At 44.7% G+C, this 24,484-nt stretch overlaps 2 protein-coding genes across 2 annotated transcripts; one reads left to right on the forward strand and one right to left on the reverse strand.

Annotated features, from left to right (window-relative positions):
* Nucleotides 1–602: 602 nt before the first annotated feature.
* MEI1 (meiotic double-stranded break formation protein 1) lies at nucleotides 603–20,556 on the reverse strand. Its single transcript, XM_054514915.1, has 12 exons — nucleotides 20,416–20,556; nucleotides 20,089–20,212; nucleotides 17,710–17,760; nucleotides 15,797–15,870; nucleotides 14,924–15,029; nucleotides 11,102–11,218; nucleotides 10,487–10,586; nucleotides 7,845–7,979; nucleotides 4,332–4,473; nucleotides 2,849–2,960; nucleotides 2,129–2,189; nucleotides 603–913 (listed from the first exon to the last, which is right to left on the reverse strand). Exons 1-12 carry the CDS (start codon nucleotides 20,554–20,556, stop codon nucleotides 775–777), a joined length of 1,302 nt encoding a protein of 433 aa, XP_054370890.1. The 3' UTR covers nucleotides 603–774.
* Nucleotides 20,557–20,629: 73 nt separating this feature from the next.
* Nucleotides 20,630–24,095, forward strand: SNU13 (small nuclear ribonucleoprotein 13). Its single transcript, XM_036400664.1, has 3 exons — nucleotides 20,630–20,717; nucleotides 21,498–21,618; nucleotides 22,199–24,095. Exons 1-3 carry the CDS (start codon nucleotides 20,715–20,717, stop codon nucleotides 22,459–22,461), a joined length of 387 nt encoding a protein of 128 aa, XP_036256557.1. The 5' UTR covers nucleotides 20,630–20,714; the 3' UTR covers nucleotides 22,462–24,095.
* Nucleotides 24,096–24,484: the final 389 nt, after the last annotated feature.

A 24,484-nucleotide genomic window follows, 5' to 3' on the forward strand; every position in this document is an offset into this window, starting at 1 on the left:
AAGAGACTGATCCAAAAAGAAAGGTTCAGGGGTTTCAGACAGGAGGAGAAGGCTTTCAGCAATGGTGTAGTTTAACTGAGGCAGACCCTTCTGCAGGAGCTCAGACATCTCCTGCTCTAGAAATAAAAACATAAGGAAATGATGAGCAATGTCTATGGAACAACTCCACAGTCTGCATACACCAAGCGCACCTCTGTGATTTGGCATCAATAGTGGTGTGAAACCTGACTTAAGAGAGCTGGCTTAAAGGATGAAAAGACACTTTAAGGATGAAAAAACACAATCTGTTTGAGATTCTGAGCCTTTTGCTGATGCTGCCTGTATGGCAACCAACCACTGCTAATGGGAAAAGTGGCTTTTCTGATGTAGAAACTTTCACCTCATTTGTTTGGGACTTACCTATTATGGAAAGCTATAGTACAGACAGGAAGGCTTTATAGAGTATGTCAGAGGGAAAAAAATACCTTAATCTGCAGATATGCCACTTGACTGTGGCAAGTAATTTTGTTTCAATTAAGCATGCACAGCTGTGCTAATAAATGCCCCCATGTAAACAAAACCATAGGTAGATGAAATGCATTCTTTCAGGTAGGGTTCCAAACTCTTCAAAAGGCATTTTCTGAGTGTTTTCTGTGCTGGTCCAGTAAGGACCAGCTTAAAAACAAGCTGGGGAAAAGAAATCTCTCAGTCAAGCTTTGTGTGTCCTCTCTTCCCTTCTCCTTTGTCCTTTTCTATTTTTTTTCACCTGTTGCCTAAACAGAGGGTGGCAGGGCCTCAAACTAAATTAAGCAATTTTTCTCTTTCCCCAAACTTGCCCTCCTGAGAAGAAGTTCTCGTCTTCTCTGTGGCTGAGTAAAGGTTCAGGCATAAGCTGCAGAGGAAGCTGGAACAGGTGTGATTCAGGACAGGATTACTGTGAAGAAGAACAGAAAGAGACAGTAAAGGAGGCTAGAAATATCCTCTTCCTACTTCTGATATCACACGCTGTCTGCCAGAGCCTCATTTTACTGAATGATCAAAACAAACACTGTCCCATCACAAGAAGACTAGGAGCCAGCCTAGGCTTCCAGGAAAATTAAGAGTTCCCAATGGACTGTCAGCTCACAGATGTGGGGGTGTGTGCAGTGACAACAGTGAACACGTTCATACCTTGGGCCAATGTGAATACAGTGGGGTACTCCCACAGCCATCACATCTTGTCTACACAGAGAGTCCTATAAAGACAGGACCCTAACACTGCAGAGAATGGGAGATGTTTAAGGGCAGCTCACAATACAATGATTCCACTGGCAAACAACACCTGGATTTTTTAGCAATGACATTGCCAGGGATGAACACTGAAGAATGCCAAAATAGCAACTAAAAGGGTGAGAAGAGCTATTTCCAGGCATTTCTTTCTCTCCAACCATCTCCTTGCAGAACAGGACATAAGCAGATATCTGTAACACACCATCCTTGGCATACCACAGTGCTCTATTCAGAAACCTAGATCACTCCCACCACACACCATTCACAGGCACAAATGCCCTCACTCGAAGTTCCACACTAGTAAACTGGACTAGGAGTGCTCTGTGTTTTGTTTACTTTTTAAATGAGGTACAGTCACAGGAAAGAGGAGGTAAAACATCTCTGCAGACCCACAGAGAGTCTCCCCAATACTCCTCAACCTAGAAATCATAGCCTCTACTACAGGAGATCTTTTACAATACCTGCTACTGAAGTTATCCTCCTTCCCCCCATTTCTAATATATTATCACACCATGAGGAACAACAACAGTGGTAGTAAATGCTTAGGAAGCCAGAGCTCAGATGGAACTGATGCTACTGGTACTTCTCTTCAGAACACCCACTGATCTGACTACTCCAAAGTCAGGCTGCTCTATCTGTGCAACTCACGACAGAGCACAGAATTCTCACAATGCTGTGCAAATCCATCCACCCCCTACCAAATTGCCTCTCCCTTCTCCCACATCAAGCTCTTCCATTGTCAGTAACCATTTCCATTTTTCAGTAAGACACAACTATTCCTGAGTCTCTCATCTTACCTAATCAGGTGTATTAGATAAGGCATGATCTACTTTCCCATCTGGAAATTTTAGGCTCACTAACAATGCACACATCACAATACCTCTGTACAGAGCAAAATCTGGCCTTCAGCTCCAGTGTCAGTCGGATGAAGGACGAGGATGCTAGACAGAAAGCAAGACAGAGATGTCAAAGGAGCACATAACATGTATGATAAGAAAAAGAGTAGGCAGGTCCCATAACCACCCCCACACATCTCCATACAAGCCTGGTGAAGAGGGCAGGCCATCTTAGTAAGAATATACATATTAGGCTGCCTCTCAGAAAGTAAACTACTCCAAGTTTGGGTATGAGGAGAGTATCTGAGGTTACTTTGTTTTCTTAGGAGAAGTTAAGATTTGCCTGTTTCACATGTTTAGAACAGAGGAATCGTCTACATCACCTCTCTGTTGTGTGAAGAATAAGGCATACGGCATACATAAACTAAACTAGGATTTCTACATAGTAAAATCCTACCAACAATTCCAGCATAATCCCTGTCTACAGGAACAGCCAATTCAATTCTGAATTATTCCAGAGGGAAGGAAAAAGCTGACACAACATTCTTATCCAAAATGAAACCTGTCTCATCATCATTGCTAGACCAAATAACTTTTCCATCCTGCTGAACACAACTATGCACCCTATTCTTATTCATATAAACTTGTAATAGCATCCTCCCCATAAAGTCTCAATGTTAGGCTCATTGCCTCAGTAATATGCAGTAGCAGCAAGTTCCATCAGTTAAGAGCACAGAGAACACAATCTCACAATACCCTCCTACCCAGCTTCTTGGAGAACTTATTCCTCATGCTTGGCACCACTGTAAAGAGGGTACTGAGTGCTGAGATGAAAACCTCTGTCACTGACGGGCTGACAGCCCTTTCCAGATAGCTCTGTTGAAAGATAAATACATCAGGTGCACAAGGTGCTATAAGCACTGAAGGTAGCAGCTTCCTTCCAGCCTCCTGCCTGCCCAGAAAGTCAGGTTTCTAAATCCAAACAAATGGCGTAGCAGTTCTTTTACCAAAATGCCTGGCAGCAGAGCAGGCTCACAGAGCACTTTGAACACAACTAACTCCCCCTGCCAGCACTATGAGCTGTGCTGGTAACTCTGCCAGACATCCCACCAGACAAGAGACTTCTCCTGGACTCCAGCAGGCAACCAGTTAGGCCTTAATGCACAGTGACTGACACTACTGCCCACACTGCACTGGGAGTGACTGCTCTCACAGGTCTGATGGATAATTCTATGCAACATAGGACATATGTTTAAGTGCAGCTGACCTCAGCAACATTTAACACCTGTGCTTCAGTGTTTCACTGAGCAGTGGCAAACACAGGCATTTGAGCTCTCTACAGAATTTAGCCCTGAACTGTTTAGAACAGAATGACTCAACTCACTCTTGTTGAAGGTCACTGGACAATTTTCTCACAGTCCATTAATTTTTACCCAAGTTCAATGAGCAAGAAACAGAACACCGACTCCAGCTTTGCCAAACTGGACATGCACTGCACCCTCCTGTCAGGGAGGAGAACAGCAGTGCCACTGCAGCTGCCTACCAAGAGATTGGTTAAGAAAACACCAACCAAAACATCTTCAAGCTCCTAACAACTGCAAGAATCCATACACCAGTGCCCGTCACAAAGCACAAGGAAACTTTACTAAATGTTAAGAACCGCAACAGAAGTCCCATTGTTTTGACAGTTCTGCTTGAAGTGTCTTAGGGACAGGCCTGTATGGAGCACTAAAGCACTCATGAGTCTCCACAGCTACTTTTTAAATCATGTCACAGGCCTTACTGAGGCACAATGCTTAATACTGCCCATGCAGACTGGGCAGCCTCATCAGTACCTTCTGGGAAGAAGCATAGAAATGAAATTGCAGGTGCAAACCATGGCAGCTCTCTGGGACACAGGCAAGTTTTGAAAAAGTGGCAGAAGGGGAAACAACAGTTCAGGCACCCTTCATTTCCTGACACATCCAGAGCTGCAATGGATCCTACAGCATGGTAGGTAGGCTATGGGATGGCACAGCCTGAAGGCACTGACATGGAAACTTTATGAATTTCTTCACCCTCTGAGAGCATTTGCATGAACTATGTAATTCCATATTTGGCTGTGGAAAAGTGGCAAATGCCACAACTCTTCTCAGTTTACTTGACGTGCCCTCTTCCCCAAAAAAACATTTGTGCAACCCACTCTTGGTGCTTGAAAGCACCTTTCCAGGTACCCATGGAACAGACCAAGTTCAAAAGAAATCCTACCATGACCATGGGGATGCAGAGACTGTCACAAATCCTCAACAGGAACTCAGAGAAGTTGCTTAGTGTGTCTTTGCTCTCAGAGTTGGGGGCAGTGAAAGCATTCTCCTGGGCCATGAAGTCACCCTGGAATTCCACTGCTAACCTACAAACACACAGTGGATAACAGAGGAAAGAGGAAACATCCTAACTCTGTAAAGGAAGCCAGGAGATACAACATTTTAATCACAATTTTCACCATAAAGGACCCACAAACACTCAATGGGTTGGAAACAGAGGAATCTGGCAATCACATTCAGTTACCTCTTGAGTGAAGCTATTAAAAGTCATCAAGGTTGCACAACAGTACACATTGGGAAAGGAAGACTTAGTTTCTGTGAAGAAAGCATGTGTTGTGGGAAGCTCTGGTGTGGTAAGACTGGTTTTCAGCCATACCAGAATGTCTGATGCACAATACAGCAAACCTTGTGAAAATCAGCCAAGGAACCATTCAGCTGATATAAAATCCATGACAGAACCTGAGTGCCCTCTAACACGACCCTGAGAGTCTGGGTCAATGCAGAAAGGCATGTCTGATTCTGACTGAATTATCTCAGCCAACCCAAGTGATGCAAGGCAAAAACTAATTTGGCCAGACCACCCTAAAAGCTGATCCTGATTCATTCTGATTCATACACAAACTCATCTATCACTGTCTGATGTGCAGCTTAGGGTGCCAAATAGCTCTGATCCAGCAGAAGAAGTAAAGTTGGTGCCTATAAACCCACTTCCAGTAGCAGGTCATAGACATGAGCAAATCCAAGGCCAGCATCTGAGGAGATATGCATTTGTTAAATGGTTAATCCCCTCTGGCAGTGAAACCACATAGCATAGCATAGGAATCTAGTTTCACACATACCTTCCAATAGTTCTTACACTATCAGCAGTTTTGGTGAATTTTCAAGCAGTCCCTCAAAGCCCAAAGACATGACATAAACTGATAGGTCCCAGGCAAATTTCATGGGAGACATATTCAGATGTCACAAAATTTTCACTACTAATACATACCCCTGATTCTGCTGTTTCACTGACCTGTGCCATGCACTGAACTCACCTGTGATATTTCTGTGGTGGGGCTGGGTGGAGGAATATAGTCGCAAGGACAGAAGAATGGACAGACACAGACACACACCACCCACCCACCTTCCTGACTTGTCCTCACCTGCAAGCATTTCTGAAACTTTCCAGTGTATTGAGCAAGAACTGACCCTGTCTCTGAGGAACTCTCCCAAGATTTCTGTTTGCTGAGTGACTCTGAGACACTGGGAACAGGAGATCGCCCTGTTAAAGGAGAGAATCTTATAAAATCTTATGTCCACTTTCAGGAAAAAAATAGCTTTCTCCTCTGACACCAGCAGCAGGAGAACAACAGATTGCACTTCACCCCTTTACACAACAATTTTTTTACTACTGTGCTTTCCCAGAGAGGACAGAGTTAAACAGCTTGTGTGCTCTTCCTAAGGAGGACAGAGTCATGGAGCTATTAACTCTGCACTGCCATCTCTTTAGAGTCTGTATTACCATGATTTGATCTAATCCGAGTTTTAAGCATTTCAGCTAATGGAGCTTTAAATCCTTCTGAGAAAACTTTGTATTTTTAAAAATTTTCTTTCTTCCAAATACTCTTCAGACAACACAGAATAGATCTTCTCCTTGCTTAGCAATGAAATCTTAGAAGTTCTTCTATTTTGGCTCAGACTTTTAAGCAGTTATCCATGTACTAATTCTTGTTCCCACACAGCATCCCACTGAGTTAAGCCTGAAGCCAACTGAAGCGTCAGAGTTAATCATTTGCCCAAACTGGGAACAACTTGATACTCAAAATCTGCCTTTAAGCCTTAACCTGTTGTGGTGGTCTTCTCCATAATACCAGAGGAGGGCACAGCTACACACTGGTGCCTGGCAGTTCAGAACTCCTTCTCCATTTCATGCTGAGATACCTTGGGAAAGGTATCATCATTTCCCCTTTTCTCCCTTTAAACACAGCCTGCATATCCTCACTATCTAATTTCCTTCCTGTGAAGCTCCTAATTCTGAAAGGGACACCCAGCTCTGTGTGTGTGCAAACTGACTGGCCAACATCTGCCTATGGGACAGAAAGCACTTCTGCCTTCTTTGGGCAGAGAAGGCCAATATCTGGTACAACAGAACTTGGGTCTAAAAAATGTTCATCATGAATTTGGAGTTCTGCTACTCCTTTGAGTATTGAGGTGTTCTCCCCACTAATGGCACGAAATCTAAACCTACATGGCTCTAAGCCTACAGCAAGAAGGCTCAGCCCTTGTCTTTTCATTAGCCATCTGCACCTGGGGCTCTTCTCAGAAGTGCAGAGGTCCCAGCAGCACACCACACTAACCACAGATGCCAGGAACAGAAAAGGGTTTATAGTTCAAATAGTGGCTAACAACTCCCTTGCTGAGGGATCACAGTGCATATATGGTGACACTCTTGATCTGAATGTAGAACAAGAAATGCTCATTGCTGAAAAAATGGATTGACCAATGCAGCCTACAAGGTGAGGGTGGGAAGAAGGGGAAGTTCAAATGGCTGTGGAGTACTGGACACATAAAGAGAGTAGCATGCTCAAGTAGTGCCCCACAGAACTTCACTGATTTAGAAGGATATCATTCACCAGCATCCACCTTCATCTGCTTCAAAGTCTGCTACCATCTCAAGGCAAGAGAATCAAAAGAAATAGCAGAGAACCAAACAGCCACAGGGGATGTAAACAAGGGGATGGAACACATATAAAACATCAACATAGGAAGATCATCACTGTCCTGCTCAGTCCTACCAACAAGCAACAGCTTTGACTTACTGCATGCCTCTTACTACTCTGTGGTGGGGAAAGGTCAGCACATCGCTTCAGCACTGCCTCCAGAAGCTTCTGCAGTTCTTCATATGGGACTGGAGGGGAACTCAGATGGTCCTTCCTTAACAAGTGAAGACAAAGACAAGATGCACAGTCCCTGCAGGGGACATTCCACTAGGAAGGCAACACCATCAGAAATAACTGCTCTTCTGATGGAAATATGCCACTGACACTTCTCTCCAGCACAGCATAGTAAGGTCACAATATCTGAATAGTGTCTTCACCCACACATAAACCCAAACACACCCTCAGTGCTCTGTCTGCTTTCACCACAGTCAGGGAGCCCTTGACTGTCCAGAGTCTTATGTTTATTATTCTTATCAATCTGGATGGGGCACAGAGTGACAAAGCCACAGCAGCTGCTGTACAAGCTTGCCTAGAACACTAGGTCCTTCCTGAAATTACTTGCTGCCTGCCACAGCTTCATTGCTCTGGCAGCTTTCCTGAGGTGGGTGGGAAGCTGGCTCTGCTGTACCCACGCCTGCCTCAGCCACAAGTCCCACTGCGGAGCACGTTCACCCACACAGCCACAGGGGAACTGCAAAGCCCAAGATGGTATCAACAGATCTATCTGAAGAAAAGTCTGAAAATACATAACTACCTACCTCAGGAAAGCAGCCACAGCTTTCACAGCCTCCACTGCCACCTCCAGCACTGGACAGTTCACTGTCTCCATCAAAACATCAATGGCTTCTATGCATACACCTCGGTTGGTGAACAATTTGATTTCCACTGGTTGCCTTTGAAGACAAAACAAAGTAAACAAGGAGAATGTTGTCAGAGTTAGGTAACTGTAGTGCCCTTCCCTCATTTCAGCAAATTGACAGCTGAGCCACGAGACTGCAGCCATGTTTTTCAGTACTGAGAGCCAGCTGCTCTCAAGGAGGTACATTCACACTTGAGTAGGTAGAGGGTTTGCTATAAAGAGGAAATTTAGCCAGTGTAAAGCACTACCATGATAAAACACAGCCTGGATAAGAGTGTGACTACTCCAGAACAGTGTCATGAAAAGCACAAGAAAAACAAGCTTTGCAAAATATAGTGATCTCTGTGCCTTGGACTCTATGTCCAGGCCATCTGCTCTGGCATTTGTGAGTTCATCTAGCAACTTACATTTTTAAGTATACAAGCAAACATCCCTGTCCTAGAGGATAATGCCATGAGAATAGCTTCTCTCACTGCAGAGATGCAGATGAGAAGATGGCAGATGCTGCCAGGGCAGGAACCTTCACAAACTTGAAAAGTAAACAGGAGAATAAACACAATCCAACTGTCAAGATTTGACAATCCTTCTCGACAGTGAGCATTTTGGTCATCTGTGGCCCAACACCTTTGAGCATTCAGCATGAGAGCATGGAGGGACAACAGGCCATTAATCCCATTATTGGACAGAGCTGTGTAAATGGCAGACTGTGCTCATTTGGCTCCTGGCAAGTAAGGTACAGTTGGGGAGGCAGGGGGAAGACAGGCAGTTGCATGCAGACAAGAGGCACAAACAACCTGCCAGAGGGTCCCTCCAAAGTGAAGCAAGAAAAGCAGCACAGCATGACAGGAGCCACATTTGGGAGCCAAAACTATTCCCTGTTATTCAATTTTCACAGTCATGCCTGACTGAAGAAAGCCAGGAGCACATGCTCTCATGCACAAATGGGAAAGCAAAGTGAACTTCAGTAGAAATTACACTAATAGCCCAGTTACATGGCAAAAAGGGAACAGAAGAAGAACCACTCTTTTTAGTCACCCAGTGGGATGGAACCCAGCTTCGCAGCCACTTCACATCCCGCTGTGAGGTGGCTGCAAAGAAAAAAGCTGTGAGGTGGGCATGGCAAGGAAAAGGACTTGTGGAACTCAGGCATCAGGAGCCAAGCCACAAGTGATGCACTGAACTTCCAAGTTACTTCTACTCACACTGGGTAATTCTATTAATCCTCTGTATCTCCTTTCTTTAATCACTGACCTTCTGAAGTAAAATACATCAGGAAGAAAAAAGTCTTCACTGACTCATGCAGGGAAGAAGGGATGGAGGAGTATTGCTGACTCATTCAAGCAGCACAAACCCACTTTCAAGATGGTGCACTGTGATATCTTTGGGGCCTGGGGGGAAAGTGTGAAGGGCAGCACTCTTGCAGCTTCCTGCAACCTCTCATCTTTGGGCCCCAAACTGCACCTGCCACTTTGATTATGCTGGGAGAGACAAGGGTCACTCCAGGGAGAGCTACCCAACATTCCTGACATACTGCCAAGGGGAGCAGTACGTCCTGCGTGGACCTCACCAGAATGTGAAGCTCACTTACACAAGAGAATCCAGCTGCAAGCTAAAACCAAGATGAGAGGTTCCAGCACAAGATCCCTTTCCCCATTATGATATAATTGTAAATAAAACGTGATTTCTAAGGCAAAGCTCAGAGAAACAGAATGGGTGTACGAGAAAATGAGAGCAACTGCACAGAGTGTTCTCTTTGTTTCACAAGCATAAATGCTGTAATTAATGTTCCCCATATCCCAGTTTCTCTTTTTGACAGATCCCACACTGGCATCACCACACTGTTCTAGCACTGTTGCTTTTTCTTCTCCTTTTTACCCTGCCACTTGCTACAAAATTGACTATGACATTTCCAAAATTCTGCTCAAGGGCTCTCTTGGGGGATCCAAGTGACAAAAACGAGACTCTGTCACTAGCATGACAGGATAGGAACAAGATCATAAAGGCAAGAACAGGAAGCACAGAAGAAAAACAAGCCAGTGTATATTATTTCTTCGCAGAAAACAAGAGGCAAAAAGTGACAGAAGACATTAATATTTCAGCCTAGAATTTGTTTTTGCAGTTTGAATTTAGCTCAGATGATGATAGAAGACCAGAGGCCATGGAATTTGCATACTTTGTTTTGTCATAGAGGCACACTTAGCAGGAGCTGGCCTGCTCACATATGCCTGGACCTTCCTGGACTTCTCTCCTGCTCTATCTACAGCTGAAAAGAGATTTCAACTCCCTAACTGGCAAGTAAGCAGGAAGAGGAAGATTTAGTGGTGGATGTAAGCACAAACAGGACAAGCTGGGAGGTTCGGAAGCAACCATCAGGCCTTTCTTTGCAGGAATAAAGGAGATGAGATTGTTCAGCACCATCTTTTAAACACAAAAACTCTTGTGGGTTCTGGTCTTGGAAGAAAATCTTAAAAGCAAAAGCCTCACAGTCTCCATTTTGGAGTACCAAACTCTGCCTGCAAGCCTCCCTTGGTACTCCCTTACCGTTTCAGTATTTCAGTGAAGAGCAGGAGCCCTTGTTTGTGCAACTCCACATTGTTCAGCAGCAGGACACCTTGGAGACTCCTCACCAGAGATTCAATGCCTGTACACGTTCAAGAGAAGTCACAGAGAGTCTTTTAATGTTCCAGATTCCAGAATGGAAGCAAAATTAATTTTTAAAAGGAAGAAAGATTAGAACAATTATTTTTCTGAGCTACTGACAGAAACAACTGTCCAAAACTGTTGAGTGTTCACTCAGCTCCCTCATAACATGCCTCAACCTTCACTGCTGGAGATAAGTCCCAAAGAACAGAAGGAATTTAACCATTCTTCCTAAATCCACTCTTGGCATATCCACAGAAATACTTAATAGTAACTCAGACAGTGTCAATCATGATAACTGGTTATTATAATGAATTAGTGCTCATCAGAAACTCATTAGGACAATGATGCTACAAATTCAAGCTATGTTGGACATCACAAGCATGTCTGATAGGTACTTATTTTCAGTCCTTTATCCATCCTGACTGGAAATTGTGGTTGTGTGCAAAGTGCTGGAATTCAGCTAGAGGCACAAGAATGACTGCAGTCACTGTGCCAGCAAGGTTGATGACTCACCATACACAGTGTGACACTTGGAGAAGAAAAGGCGCTCTTCAGTCAGGAGGAGTAGGCAGCAGTACACTGACCAGATGAGGATTTCACTTTTGCACAAGAGACACTCAAAGAGGAACTCTGCAAACACACACACAAATAAGGTCACCCTGGTAAGAAGCAGGCTGCTCACAGCATGGCACAGCTGCTCCTAGAACAGAGCAGAGGGAGGAGGAGGGAACGAGAAAACATAGCAACAGCCACAGGGAGAATGGCTGTACCATGAAATGGCAGGAATGGAGAACACAGTAGATGCTCAGGGGTATGCTAATCTTCAAAAAGAGGTGACTGGAGAGCAGAGACCCATGGGCAGGCATCTTCCCAGCACAAACTCAGTAGGAGGAGCTGAATTGTGGATCTAGCCTTTGGCACAAATGAAAAGCCACAAAGCAAGCTTTATCACAGATGCAGTGACCTTTTTTCCTCATGACTTTTACATCTCCCAAATAATTTGTATCATGAAAGTATTTCTGTCTTTTGGGATTACAGAGAAATAATAAACCATCTCCCATAGCTGCATTCTAAAGCTAAATCCTAGACCAAAATCTGAGCAAACTTACAATATTTAGTGGAATGAAATGGAAACCAGTTTGCTTAAACTTGTATCTAAGGTCCTGCAAGAAGGACCTTGACCTCAAGTACTTGGCCACATTCTCTCAGTGGAAACTCCATTCTGCCTGGTGACACCTGCTTCTAAACTTTCAGTTAAAAACATACTCTCCCCTTCTACTCCTAAAATCACCTGGTACAAAATGGCCACCACATTATGCCATCAGTGGATTTCATGGAGCCAGCCTGATTCCTAAACCAAACAGCCAGGGGCAGATTTGATACCGGGGAATGAACAATAAGATGCTACTGCATTTGTTCACCTGGGACATCTGCATGGATAAAAGCAGGAGCATATCTGCTAGGAGAGTGAACCAGCACTGCAGCCATACAGTGAGAACTCGCTGCCTGTAGCATCTCATCTCTGGTTAACAAGAGCTGTTGGGAAGGAAACGTCAAAAGGAGAAAGGAAGTCAGCTATACAGCTGTGAGTAGGAAACAGTTTGTTCTACCTTTTAAAATTTAAAACATAAATTAAGGTCTCTCTTTCGGCATTTATTTCACAGATTAAACCTGCTAAGGTAAGATAAAACACTGAACCAAAGAGACTCAAAAAAGCACATGAGAACTACAACAGAGTAGATCATGAGTAAGAATAGTTCTGCCCCCAGGCTTAGTCATGCTGGTGCTGCATGTGCTGTATCAGACCTCAAGTGTAAATGAGTAAGATCAGCTAAGGCCAGGAGTAAAATTTTCCCCATTCCAGGATGCAGGCATGAACAAGAAGGTGATCAACAGAGGTATCCCCTATTGCTGGTTGGGGTACTGTGTACAAATTACAAAGGGGATGGGACAAGCATTAATACACAGACCATTGTTCTACTTGTCCTTACTTTTTATTTCTTACATAATTTTTCTGCTGACAAATCTTACAGCTACTATTTAACTCTAATCACAGTTCTGCTGTCTCTAAAGCTTACCTTTTCCAGCTTTCCCAAAACCCTCTGATTTTAAGGATTCCCACATCCCCATTTCTCAGTGCAGCCTCTATTGCTGGTGTTGGTAACAGAATACTCTGCTTTTTTATATATACAGTGTCTCAGATAAAGGTTCATTACAGGCCAGCAAATTATTTATGTGTACCAATAATTCACTACTACTTCAGCAATCACCTTTTTGAGAACAAGTGGCAGTGGATTTTCCCCTTCTAAAAAGTCAGGGTTCTCAGTCTCCTCCTCTGTCTTTGCATTATTCATAAGAATAGATACAAAATGGTCAGATTTCAGCAGCTCCTTTAGCAAGCCTGCAAAAGGAAGAGCAAGAATGAGCACCATATTGAGCAGCACAGTGAGGATTATATTAACACACACTAAGACTTGTTGCCAACTTCTTCCCCTCTCCTGGAGGGCCTCACCTCCAATTTAGGGAGCTTCTTCTCATTGTGTCCCCAGATGCTGCCATGACCCCCATGTCTTGCAACCCCTTGCTGCTGATACTTTTTGCTGGTCTGATCTGCTCTCTGTTCCTTCTCAGAGTCACATATGTACAGGGGTGCATCTCAGGAGCTCCCTACTTGCATTATCGTCTGTTAGTAACCACACTTTAAACTGTTTCTTGGGAGAGCTCTTGACCTGCATTCTTCTCCAAGCAGTCAGTTACCCCCAATGACAAGACATTTTCCCTAGAACACTTCCCAGAGAACAGGCATTTATCTTCCCCTTCTATTTCCACAGGCTCTTACAGAAACAGCTGTGTTCAGCAAAAGGATATCCACACTCCAAAAAACTCCCTCAGTATAGCAGTATAGATCACTGCTACAGGTAATGATGAAAATCATCAGTACACATCAGTACAAATCCACAGGGGTATCTTCTGAGCTACAGAATTCTACTTTCAAAGGAATCATAATCTGTTTCTAGTAGTTGAGTAGATAAGCTGAGGAGCAACCCAGTTCCTGCTTGCCTCCTTCTAGAAAAATTAATTCCCCGAATGGTTTACAAACAAGTGATGTCAGAAAGGCTGAGATTGTGCTCCCCAGCAACAGCTGAAACCCTGGAGTTGTAAGGATAACTGCAAGAAAGTGCCACTTCCACATTAGCTCTCTATCTAATTAACACAATGCCCCACATTTAAAGACTGCATTTTTTAGACTCCATCCCACTGCTCTACAAAACCCACTTGCCCATGCACAGTATCTGAATTTAGACATTTTGAGAGATGATCAGGCCATAGCACAAGCTCTGAAGAGACTGAAAATTAGTCAGTGCTGGGCAAATGTGAGGCATCAGGGGACACAGGGGTCTGGGGGTGCTCAGCAGCTGGTCTGGGCTACTTCACTGGAGTAACAGAAAGGACTGATGGCTTTGGACAAGCAGCATAAAGATCCTCTATGGAACAATCCACACTAAAGCATCTAAATCAGCCAAGGACTTCTTCCTCATTCTAAGCCTTCCCTTGCACCTTGCAGTTTCTCTCAGCAATGCCTTACCCAAACAGTTAACCTGCAGCTCCTTTGTCTGTGCACACCCCAGAGTATTCAAGAAGACACCACACAGCCTTTCTTCAAAGTGTCCTGAGAGCCGTTCTGTGCCAGCAGGAGAGGAGTACAGCTTGCCATACAAGTAGCAGACAGCAGCTTTTATACTTTCATTTGGGTATGTCAAGCCCATCAGCAGATGATCCACTAAATTATCTAGCATGAGGAACAGGAACAGCAAACATTCACTGACATTTTAAAAGCACCAACCTATTTCCCTTGAAAACTTGCAAAAGCCTACTGGCCAGACTGGTGTATGCAGGTTAATGAAAGCCACAGTCAGGTGATGTGCTCAGCACCACCTGTCCCTCTGAGCAGAGGTACAGTAATCAACAGCCAGCAGAGCTCACTGTTCACCATATGAAGATCCACCATCCCAGCTCCCTCCACAAACAGTTCAGCTTGCTCACCAGACCCCCAAGGACTGGATCAAGATAAAAAAACCTCAATGTATGTTGCCTGTGAGGCAGACCCACAACCCCAGTTCACAGAGGCTGCTTTTGCCTGGCTAAAAGCAGGATTATAAAAGCTTCTATGAAGGTTCTAACCTGTATCCCAGGAGGCCTGAATGCCATTCTGACTTCTGGACAGGCTTTTTGCATGACCTTCATGAACTCATCTGGGGGACAGGGGAGTGCATGCATGCATGTGTACTAGGACTGTGAATACCACCCTTCAGTGGGACATGACATACTACTCACTGTGCTTTACCACCAGTATTTCAGCAAAGCCTGGGATGGCATCTGCCAGCTTGCCCAAGAGAGAAAATGTGGGCAGGCTGCTTCTCATGGTATTTGCTTTGCACAGCTGTAGAGGAGACAGAGAAGGAAAACGTTTCACTGATGAGGACACAGTCCAAAGGCAGAAATGCACCCAAACCAGCAACTTCTCAGTGATGCATAATCTTCCAGAACAGGATCTTTTCCAAAGATGGGCCCTCTTCACCACTTGGGATAAAGCACAGGGAAACCCCAAATACCACACTACGTCTCCAAAATGTCTTTAAATGAATTCAAGGAATTGCCTGCTTGTTGTTCCTTTTCCTCTTTCTCCCCTCCATCTCTTACATGAGCAGGCTAATTTCTCACCACTTTTGCTACTTCTCTTTTTTTTGTACGCTGTGGGACCATCATAAACTTAGGAATGAAGAGAATGAGAGCCCATAGCACAGGCTGGGAAAGCTCCTCATATAACTGAACAGTGAAGTAGGAAAAGAAGCATCTAAGGAAACCACACAGCTTCATAAGAGTATCATGAAGCCCTGTGGCTGCAAGGCATCATGAGAACAATATAAAAACTCCATGGTAGAAACTAACACTGCCAACATCACAGCTGGGAATGGGCATTAGGACATCCTAGATCAGAGGGGATGGAGCTTTGAGCAACCTGGTCTAGTGGAAGGTGTCCCTGCCCATGCCAGGAGGGTTAGAATTAGATAATTTTTAAGGTTCCTTCCAACCCAAACCATTCTATGATTCTGTGATCCCACTGCTACATCCCAGTCTTGCAGGGCCACTCATTCCTCAACTTCTGAAAGACTGGAAGAAAGGGGAAGAGAACTCATCTTCACTGACCTCCTTCTGACTTTCATCCAAAATGCAGTATAAGTACTGTTCTGACTTCAGCTCCACAACAAGCCTCACCAGAACTAGGCAGAAAAAACAGGATCAGTAATACACACACAAGAGCACTCACAATCCATCTTCCATGGGGCTTTAGCAGACCAGTGAGCAAAGAGCTTAGAAATGAAATGAGCCCAGACGTGCTGAGAGAGCTGGGTTACAGCAGCATTCCCAGCACTATTACCTCTGATAGCCCAGCTCAAGCTCTCTGAGGCATCATTCCAGCAGTCCTGCTTCAGCTGCACTACAAACCATGCATGGAAATGAGCTGCAAGCGACAAGCTGAGCCTCAGGACAGCAAGTAAACATAAGGAATTAGGAAAGGAAGGGGAGGAAAAAACTAGCTTAAAAGCATAAAAAATTATGGTAATTGAATAGACCAGGCTTCCTACTGCATGAAAACTGGCCTTTAAAAATGCATCCTTCCAGAGAAGATATCAGAACTGAAACTGCTGAGGAGCCTTAGATTCACACTCAGAGCTCCTCCTTCAGCTGCTACTGTCCCTAAGATAAGTGAAGTCTGTCAGCCATTCCTCCCCACTGCAGATGTCCCATATACCTTACCAGAAAGCACAGTGCCAGTCACCAGAGTGGTGCTGGTCACTTCCTCAGCCCCAAGCAAGTGCTGTTACTATTTTTAGAACTCTGACAGCTCTGTCCTAATAAGAGGAATCAGCAAGAAATGATGTTTTCCAGGCAGTGGCAACACATCACCTGGGGTTTCCCTAACCAAATCTCAAGGGAGTTGCCTGATGCTGGCAGGCTGCCTGTGCCTCCACACACAGACCAGCAGGCCAGTTGCAGCAAGTAAAGTTCTTCTTCCAGTACTTTTAGAACTGGCACCTGAATGTTCAGCTGATAAAATTTTGGCAAGAGCCCCTTTACTGAGACACTGCACACATTTCTACACGGGGTTTGGTAAGGCTGTCTTGGATGTAGCTTGCTGTCATGGCATGACTCATTTGGAAAACCTACACTTTTGATTCGTGTCCTAGGAAAGCATTCTAAAAAGAAATACCAGGGACTTCTGGGCTCACCATTTCTTGGTATATCCAAGGCAGTACTAGACCTGCCTGAGCTACAGAGCTAGACATCTCAGTAGAAGCATGTCAGAGACAGGTGATTTATAGGTGGTTTAATAGCCCTTTCTTGCCCTAAACTCTCAGAAACTTATAACACTTTCAACACTTAGGCAACACTAATTCAAAATTGCTCTGTTAGAGAGCATCCATCTCTCAACAGACTGGTAACATGACAAAAAGACTTCTCCACTTTTCAACCCCATTTCAAGCAAGTGTCTGGAAGCTAAAATCCCTCTGGAAGAAGTTTGTAATAGCTCCTTTTACCTTACATGGCTGGTCATGAAATGCACTACTGCACTGTTGATATCTCTAGACTCAGCAGAGGTGCCCAGGGTTAACTGGACTGCAGAGATTCCTTTGTCAGCCCTGCATATGTTTTCTTCAATTTTCAATGAAGGACTGCTCACAAAGAGGAATCTACAGCCTGTACAGCTAAATCACAAATACCCTCTACTCCTGAGGAGAAAGCAGTAGATCCCATAGACTTCCATTTGCTTTGACAATTTGGTCAGGTCTAAAGATGCCAAAGTTGAGGCACTGTTACCCATCTGATACTAAATTCATGACACACACAGAACCTTTGAGAGAAATGTTCAATATTTTAAAATGCACACACTCCCCTGCCCCCAGTATTGGAGCAGACCATCATTTTTGATGCACGGATATCGACGGTCTTCCCTTCTGAAGCTGTGTCAAAGCTGAGCATCTCACTATAGGTATCAGACAAGACACATTGTCCCCTTCAAAAACTGCCAGGAACTGAGATGTGGATTTGTCTCTCACCTTCAACTAATAGGTTCAGGGCACTGCTGTCTTCCACAGAATGCAACATCCCTACAAGACAAACCACAACATGTCATGGAACTCATTCCTGTTTCTGATCATCAGTGCTGTAATTCCTTCTTGTTAAAAGGAGATGATTTTTTTTTCAGAACTGTTTTGTTTTCCCTGCTTCACATAACACCAGCCTGACTTTGTCAGATAAGAGTGGATACTCTCCAGGAATATGGCAAAAGTTGCCTCCATAAGCAGGAAACAGGGACACAAAACACTTGGTTCTCTTGCAAATTTTTATGTGCTTTATAGTTGAAGTCAATGGCTCCACCTATGCCAGGGAATATGTAACTGCTGCTACTACCACATCTCACTGTGTGTATGCAGTATTACACATCTGAAACAACACCCTGGAATGACAGAAGTGGGTTTTGTCCTTTGTGTGCTTTGTGTCCTCCATTCTTACCAGTTAGTATGATCAGTCTTCTCCCTCCACAGTACTGACAACCCTGAAACCAAACCTGAACACCAGGTTTAAATCATCCAGAAACAGTTCCAACATTAAATTGAACCTGAAGGCATCACTTCACAAGTTAATTTTACAATGAGAGCATAAGAGTGGATGTATCAAAACAAACCACTATCTCACTCTACAACACCACAGCAGACAAGAAACTCCACCTCCCAGCCCCTTCCAACCCATAGCATCAGGTATGTGTCTCGGGTCCCCACTTCTGCCACACTAAATCACTTGTTTCAATACATCCAATCAAATTACCTCCCCTCTGAAGGCTCCATGACGTCTCAGAATTTTGACCAACTAAAGCAATGTTATGACAGATGAAGAAATTACTTATTTCATGCCTCATCTGACCAATTCTTAGTAACTCTTTAGAAAATATTTGTATACAGCATTATTGAACATTACAATATTAGCTGCATTAAATTCAGGCTTATCTGAAACACACCACCTCGTAAGTAACACTCCACATTTCAGCCCTCTTAACCCTCTTTCTTCTGCCTGTGCTTATTCCAATATTCTCTCTCCAAATGTATTTTCCTGAATTCACTATTAATACCTCCTCCACAGCACTGCTCAAACTTCTGGGGAGATCCCCCTTACACTCTTGCACCAAATGATCCTTGGTTCATCCATGCACTACTGAAAATGAACATCGTTTGTAGCCCCAAGTTTAGGATTCCAGCTGCTGTGAGAGTTACACCAAGTACAGTAAAACCCAACGCTGTCCTCAAACCACCCAATCATAAAGAGAATTCTCTTCTCAGAGAATTATTAAAGCAGACAAGAGCACTGAAATGAAAGCACAGCATCCCTGTCTTCTGGGCTATTTTGTGTTAGGGCTATATAGTGTAGGGTTCAATTGGCCACAATCACCACTTTTTCCACTACTCTGAAGGATTATATGTGTACCACATACTATTAAAAAAAATTTGCACAATTAAAAGAACGAAAACTTCATAAAACTCTGTTTCTAACAAAACTGCTTCCAAAACATGCCCAACACAATCTAAGGGCAATCAACTCTTTGAACAATTCAGTGCATCAAGGCAGGGAGAGGGTCTTGTAGGTTACTTTTCCCCAAAGAACAAGAATTATCTGTGATGTGCAAATGAGATGGTGGAATTGAAGGAATCTGGTATATTTGCACTTCGAAGGCACTCTTATTTCTACCCTCCACCTTTCCCTTCCATTATTTCTTCTCCATCAAGACTTTAGATGTTTCAAAGACATTTCTCTGCTATGCAAACAGAAACCCATAAGAGAAGTTCAAGATCACAGAGACTTACTGGAAAGACACTTTCTGACATCCTGCCGAACACTATTTTGCTGAGGCTGACTCACCAGAAAGCAGCAGGTTTCAGTTCTACAGCAACAAAGATTTCTACAAATGTAAAGTGATGGTGTAAAAAAACCCCACTACATAGATTTGTGGTTTGCGCATTTTATATTAAATCCTGCAACACCTTTTTATGCTCACACTTTGATTTCTGTATGAATCTTCATATAACTCCAGAGGCATGAGACCAGAATGGAGAGCATTCAGGGAAAAGTAAAATGCCAAGCATTCCCTATTCTCCGGGACTTTACAGATACGTCAAGATACTTTGAAAAACTGCAAGAGCTTTATGAACATGCCAATTCTGCACCTTGGGGAATGGGAAAATTAATTAACCTATTCTAAATCAATGACAGCCAGTTTTCTGCAGGGAGTAATTACACAACAGCACGGTGGAAATATAGAGGCAGGCACCTCAATGTTCTTTTGCTCTTTTTTTTGGCTTCAAATGTGAGGAAGCTTCACATGTATTCAACAAAAGGTAACTACCTCCTCCCTGCTGCTGCACCAGGCCTCAGAGAGCTCTTACCAAAGAGAGTTCCTATCAAATGCATGCACACTCTCTCGTCTGGTGCCAGCAGCTGGACGACCGGCAGCGCCTGCCAGGCCAGGGCATCCTGGAGCCGGGACAAGACGTGCTTCTTGCGCACCAGCTACGGATCAAACACAGCAGCGTGTTAGGCCCCGGGCCCGAGCCCCGCGCTGCTCCCACCGCCCTGAGGGGAAAAGGGCCACTAGGGCCCGGCTGCCAAGGCGACAGGGCCGGCCAAGGGCCACACCGGCCGGGCCCGGCCCCCAACTGAGCGCCGGGGAGCGGCAGCCCCGCCGCTGAAGGGGCTCCGCGGCCCAGCCGCACAGGGGAAGGGGCGGCGGGGCAGGCGCTGCCCACCGAGGCGCTGCCGTCGCCCAGGGTCTCCACGGCGCAGGCGAGGCAGAGCGGCGGGCGCAGCGGCAGCGCCCAGTGCGGCCCGTGATCGCCGCACGGCCCCGCCGCCATCGGCGCTGCCGCGGCTGCCGTGCGACTCCGCCCCGCTGGGAACGGCGACTCCGCCCCGGGGCCGCCCCGGCACCGCCTCCCTTCCGGCGGCCGCGGCAGCGCTCCCGCCTCTTCCCTCACAGCGCGCTCGGGCCCACAGGAGAGACCGCGCCGCGGCCATGGTGAGTGGCGTCGGGCCCCCAGCTCCTCTTCGTCCTCCTCTCCTTCTCCTTCTCCTTCTTCTCCTCCTATTCTTCCTTCTCCTCTCCCTACTCCTCTCCCTACTCCCCACTCCCACCAGCCTGGGGTAGAGGGAGGCCGCTCTCCGGCTGCGCGGCGGGCAGCACGTGGAGGCCGTGCGGGCGGGGGTGCGGCCGCTTGCGGGGCAGGAGGCCCGGAGGGGTCCTGGGGACACCCGGTAACGGGCGATTCTCTGTGTCTGGGGCCACCCCCGCGCCGTGCTGGGAGCCGCAGAGGCCGCGGTTCTGCCAGCGCCAGTCGCTAACACCGCTTGTGACCTCGCTGCTGTGCCACCCCGCTGCCCATGTTAATGTTTAGAAGCTACTTGTGGTTTGCAGAAATAACCCTGATGAGTGCTCTTCTGGTGATTTCTTCAAAATTTTTGTTAGTCCTTTAATTTGCACTGTTAAGGTGCACTGAAGTGTTTCATTTTGCGTAGTCTGAAGACTGCCCCATAAGTGCGCTGCTTTGTAGGATGTATATTGTGAGTAGATACACTCTTTGATGTAAAGCATATCTTTCTTACGTTTCCCCTTTACTTTGATACAAGAAGAATCCTTACTCTTTTAGGAGTAAAATGCAATGGCGTTTCTTCTGTATGAGCAGAGCAGATTAGACACGACTTCAGAAATCAGTATATGGTGGACATGATGCCTGCACAGCGTTGGTCGAACCAAAGCCTCTTTTGCTCCTATTGTGATATTCTTTACTTTTTCCTTTAGAGTGAGGCAGAAGTGAATCCCAAAGCTTACCCCCTGGCTGATGCACAGCTCACCAAAACACTGCTGGATCTCGTGCAGCAATCCTGCAACTATAAGCAGCTACGCAAGGGAGCCAATGAAGGTAAAACCTGCATGTTAAAAAGTGTGCTACAAATCACAACAAGGATTTTGTGAGATGCCATGGGTAGAGATTGTCTTTTCTCTGTAGCTTGATGAGTGAATCACTCATTTTATATAGATCTGGCTATTGCAGGTGTGTGTCTCCTTTCTCCTCCTTCAAGTCTGCTTTAACAAGATTCAGGGACAGAACTAAGCTGTAATCTTTTTGACATTTATATGTAGTTCTGATAGATTCCCAAATTGTGTTCCTGGTGCATGGTTTGTAATCATGCATGTTTCAGTGGTGTGGCACTGGGGTTACCAGATGCCTAACCAGTTCAGAACCATAAAAGATTTGGGTTTGAAGGTACCTTTAGTGCAACCTGCTCACAACCTCTCTTCACAGTTGCTTGGGGCTTCACCTAGTCAAACTTGTAAAAAACTCCAGAATTCCTAAGGATAGAAACTCAGCAATGTCTTAGAACCCATGTCTCATGCACTAGATCTCTTCCCACTGATGCCACTTCCAGGACTTCCTGAAGTTGTTTAACATTAGATGTGCTTTCCAGAAAGACCTAGACTGACTCCAGCTTCTTTTACAGCCACCAAAACACTGAACAGAGGGATAGCAGAGTTCATTGTGATGGCAGCAGATGCAGAGCCCTTGGAGATCATCCTGCACCTCCCTCTTCTGTGCGAGGACAAGAACGTACCGTACGTGTTTGTGCGCTCCAAGCAAGCCCTGGGCCGGGCGTGCGGCGTTTCCCGGCCTGTCATCGCCTGCTCCATCACCATCAAGGAGGGCTCACAGCTAAAGCCTCAGATCCAGTCTGTACAGCAAGCTATAGAAAGACTCTTGGTCTAAGTGCCCATGAGAGTGTGTATGTGAAATAGAAAGTGCAAATTAGGGGAAATTTATGTTTAGCTTCATTTGAGATGATAGTTTTGATATCAAAGTTTCATTTTAAAATGCCACATTTTTGTTTAATAATGGCTTAATTCTTAGTGTTTCCGCCTCCTATCCCCCCACTTTTCTATTATTCCACTCCAACATTTTCATTCTCATTGTATTACTTCTTGAAAAGTGACTATACAACTGTGTTTCCTGTTTTATGTTTGAAAGAATGACAGAAAAAATAAGTCCTCCTCTCGTCTTCCTGTCTGCCTGCTCAGGGCTTTTTTAACCCACCCGTCAGCTTTCTCTGTGGTGCAGTATTTCTGCCAAGCTTGAACCTCCAGCAGCTGTGAGTAACTCTGCATTTCTGAACGGTTTAGGCTACTGAGGAAAAGGTTCCCTGTGTTCAGGCTGCTGGAGTCAGTAAGTGATGGAGCAGCACAGGCAGGTATAAGGCAGGCAGCAGCTACTGTGTAGCAGCAGGTAGAGCCAAGATCAGCACAGCCCTCATTCTCAAAACCAGACAAGAGACGTCTGTAAGAGATGCACCGCAAGCAGAAATCTTATGGCAATACACAAGGGGAACTCTCTTAATTTGATTATTTTTAAATACTGACTTTTTAAGAAAAAATAAAAATGCTGCAAAGCTAAATATAATTGTCATTCCCTTGGTGAAGTATTTGCAACTAACTGGAATGTTTCTGCTTGTAAAGCTGAACTGCTCACAGGTTGCCTAAAGGCTATTGCAGTGCAGTAATTTGTTCTCTTTCAGTTTCCTTTTCATGGACTGTTACCACTGAGGTTGGGCTCCCTAGAGAAGTTAGGCACAAAACACATGGCAGAGAGCAGCCTGTTGTGCCTGATGAGCACCCTACATCTGGCTGTTAATTATAAAAAGTGCCATGCTTTTTAGCTACTGCACTCTGGTCACCTGATTGAAGATGAACCCTTCTAAGTCATGGCCAAGGAAACAGAGAACGAGTAATTTTTCAGATAAATTAATACATATCTCAAGAAGAGAATGCTATATCATCTCATGTCCTGGAAAAGCAGCATGGAGCACCAACAGCAGCCTGGATCAGTGGTGGTTTTATGGACCTGGTTTTAGTTAAATACATATTGTATAATAAATGCACTTCTGCTCTGATCAGAAGTTTAAACCCCTGTGTTGGAATATCAAACCTGTTTTCTATTGCAGGATGCCAAAGCAAAATAGTGTGGAAACTCCATTAGGTGTAATAGCAGAATGGAAAGTAAAATTTTCTGTAATGTTTCCACAGAGGCACTAACTTCATACCTTTCATAAGTACATCCCAAGCAGATGAAGTGAGCTTATGAAAGACTGAAGACATCATGTTTGTATATTTTTGTAAATGGCTGATACCAGTAATCCTTGCTGAGATAAACTTGATCCAAATACTTCAGAATCCTTTTATTTGTATGAGGTTTAGAAGGGCTCCTGTTCCCTTCTACTGATGCTGACTGTTGAGCGAGTTGTGTTAAGAACTACAGCTTTGCCAAGGATTTGCCCTGTTGTACCAAGACAGATGATGTAAGAGAAAGCACACAAGGAGCAGAAATAAAAGATACTTGAGCAAGCAAAACTGTCTTTTTCTGCTCTAAAGTACTCCATCACCATCCCTTTTAAACTTCTGCTTAATGTGATAGCCTGCTATTAAAAAGAACAAAAAAAAAAAGCCAGGAGGCAGATCTAATAACCTAGAACAAACATGCCACAATCATCCAAAGCCTGGCACATAGTGTGCCTGAGGGTTAGCAAGGCAAGAGAGATGTTAACAAGGGTATTTGCAGAATTCAATTCACAGACTTACAGACAGGATAGTCTCACTATTCCACTCTTCAAGCCTTGCTAAGACAAGCAGTTACAGTAACTTCATTGCCCAAGGGCAAAATAAATTGAGTGCTTAGGCAAATTTTATTAAAAATAACTAATCCAGGCTGATGGGAAGTGTAACAGGTAACGTAGTTTCAG

The sequence above is a fragment of the Molothrus ater genome, chromosome 5 (assembly GCF_012460135.2).
Source record: "Molothrus ater isolate BHLD 08-10-18 breed brown headed cowbird chromosome 5, BPBGC_Mater_1.1, whole genome shotgun sequence".
NCBI lineage: Eukaryota > Metazoa > Chordata > Aves > Passeriformes > Icteridae > Molothrus > Molothrus ater.

Bases quoted from the DNA above. Each gene is read 5' to 3' on its own strand.
- MEI1 (XM_054514915.1), bottom strand. From the start codon at position 20,556: ATGGCGGCGGGGCCGTGCGGCGATCACGGGCCGCACTGGGCGCTGCCG. The intron at 17,761-20,088 runs GTAAGAGCTCTC...TTTGTCTTGTAG, and splicing joins TTTGATAGGAACTCTCTTTG to GGATGTTGCATTCTGTGGAA. The intron at 4,474-7,844 runs GTAGGTAGTTAT...GTGTGTTTGTAG, and splicing joins GCTGTGGCTGCTTTCCTGAG to GTTAGCAGTGGAATTCCAGG.
- SNU13 (XM_036400664.1), top strand. The intron at 21,619-22,198 runs GTAAAACCTGCA...CTTCTTTTACAG, and splicing joins ACGCAAGGGAGCCAATGAAG to CCACCAAAACACTGAACAGA.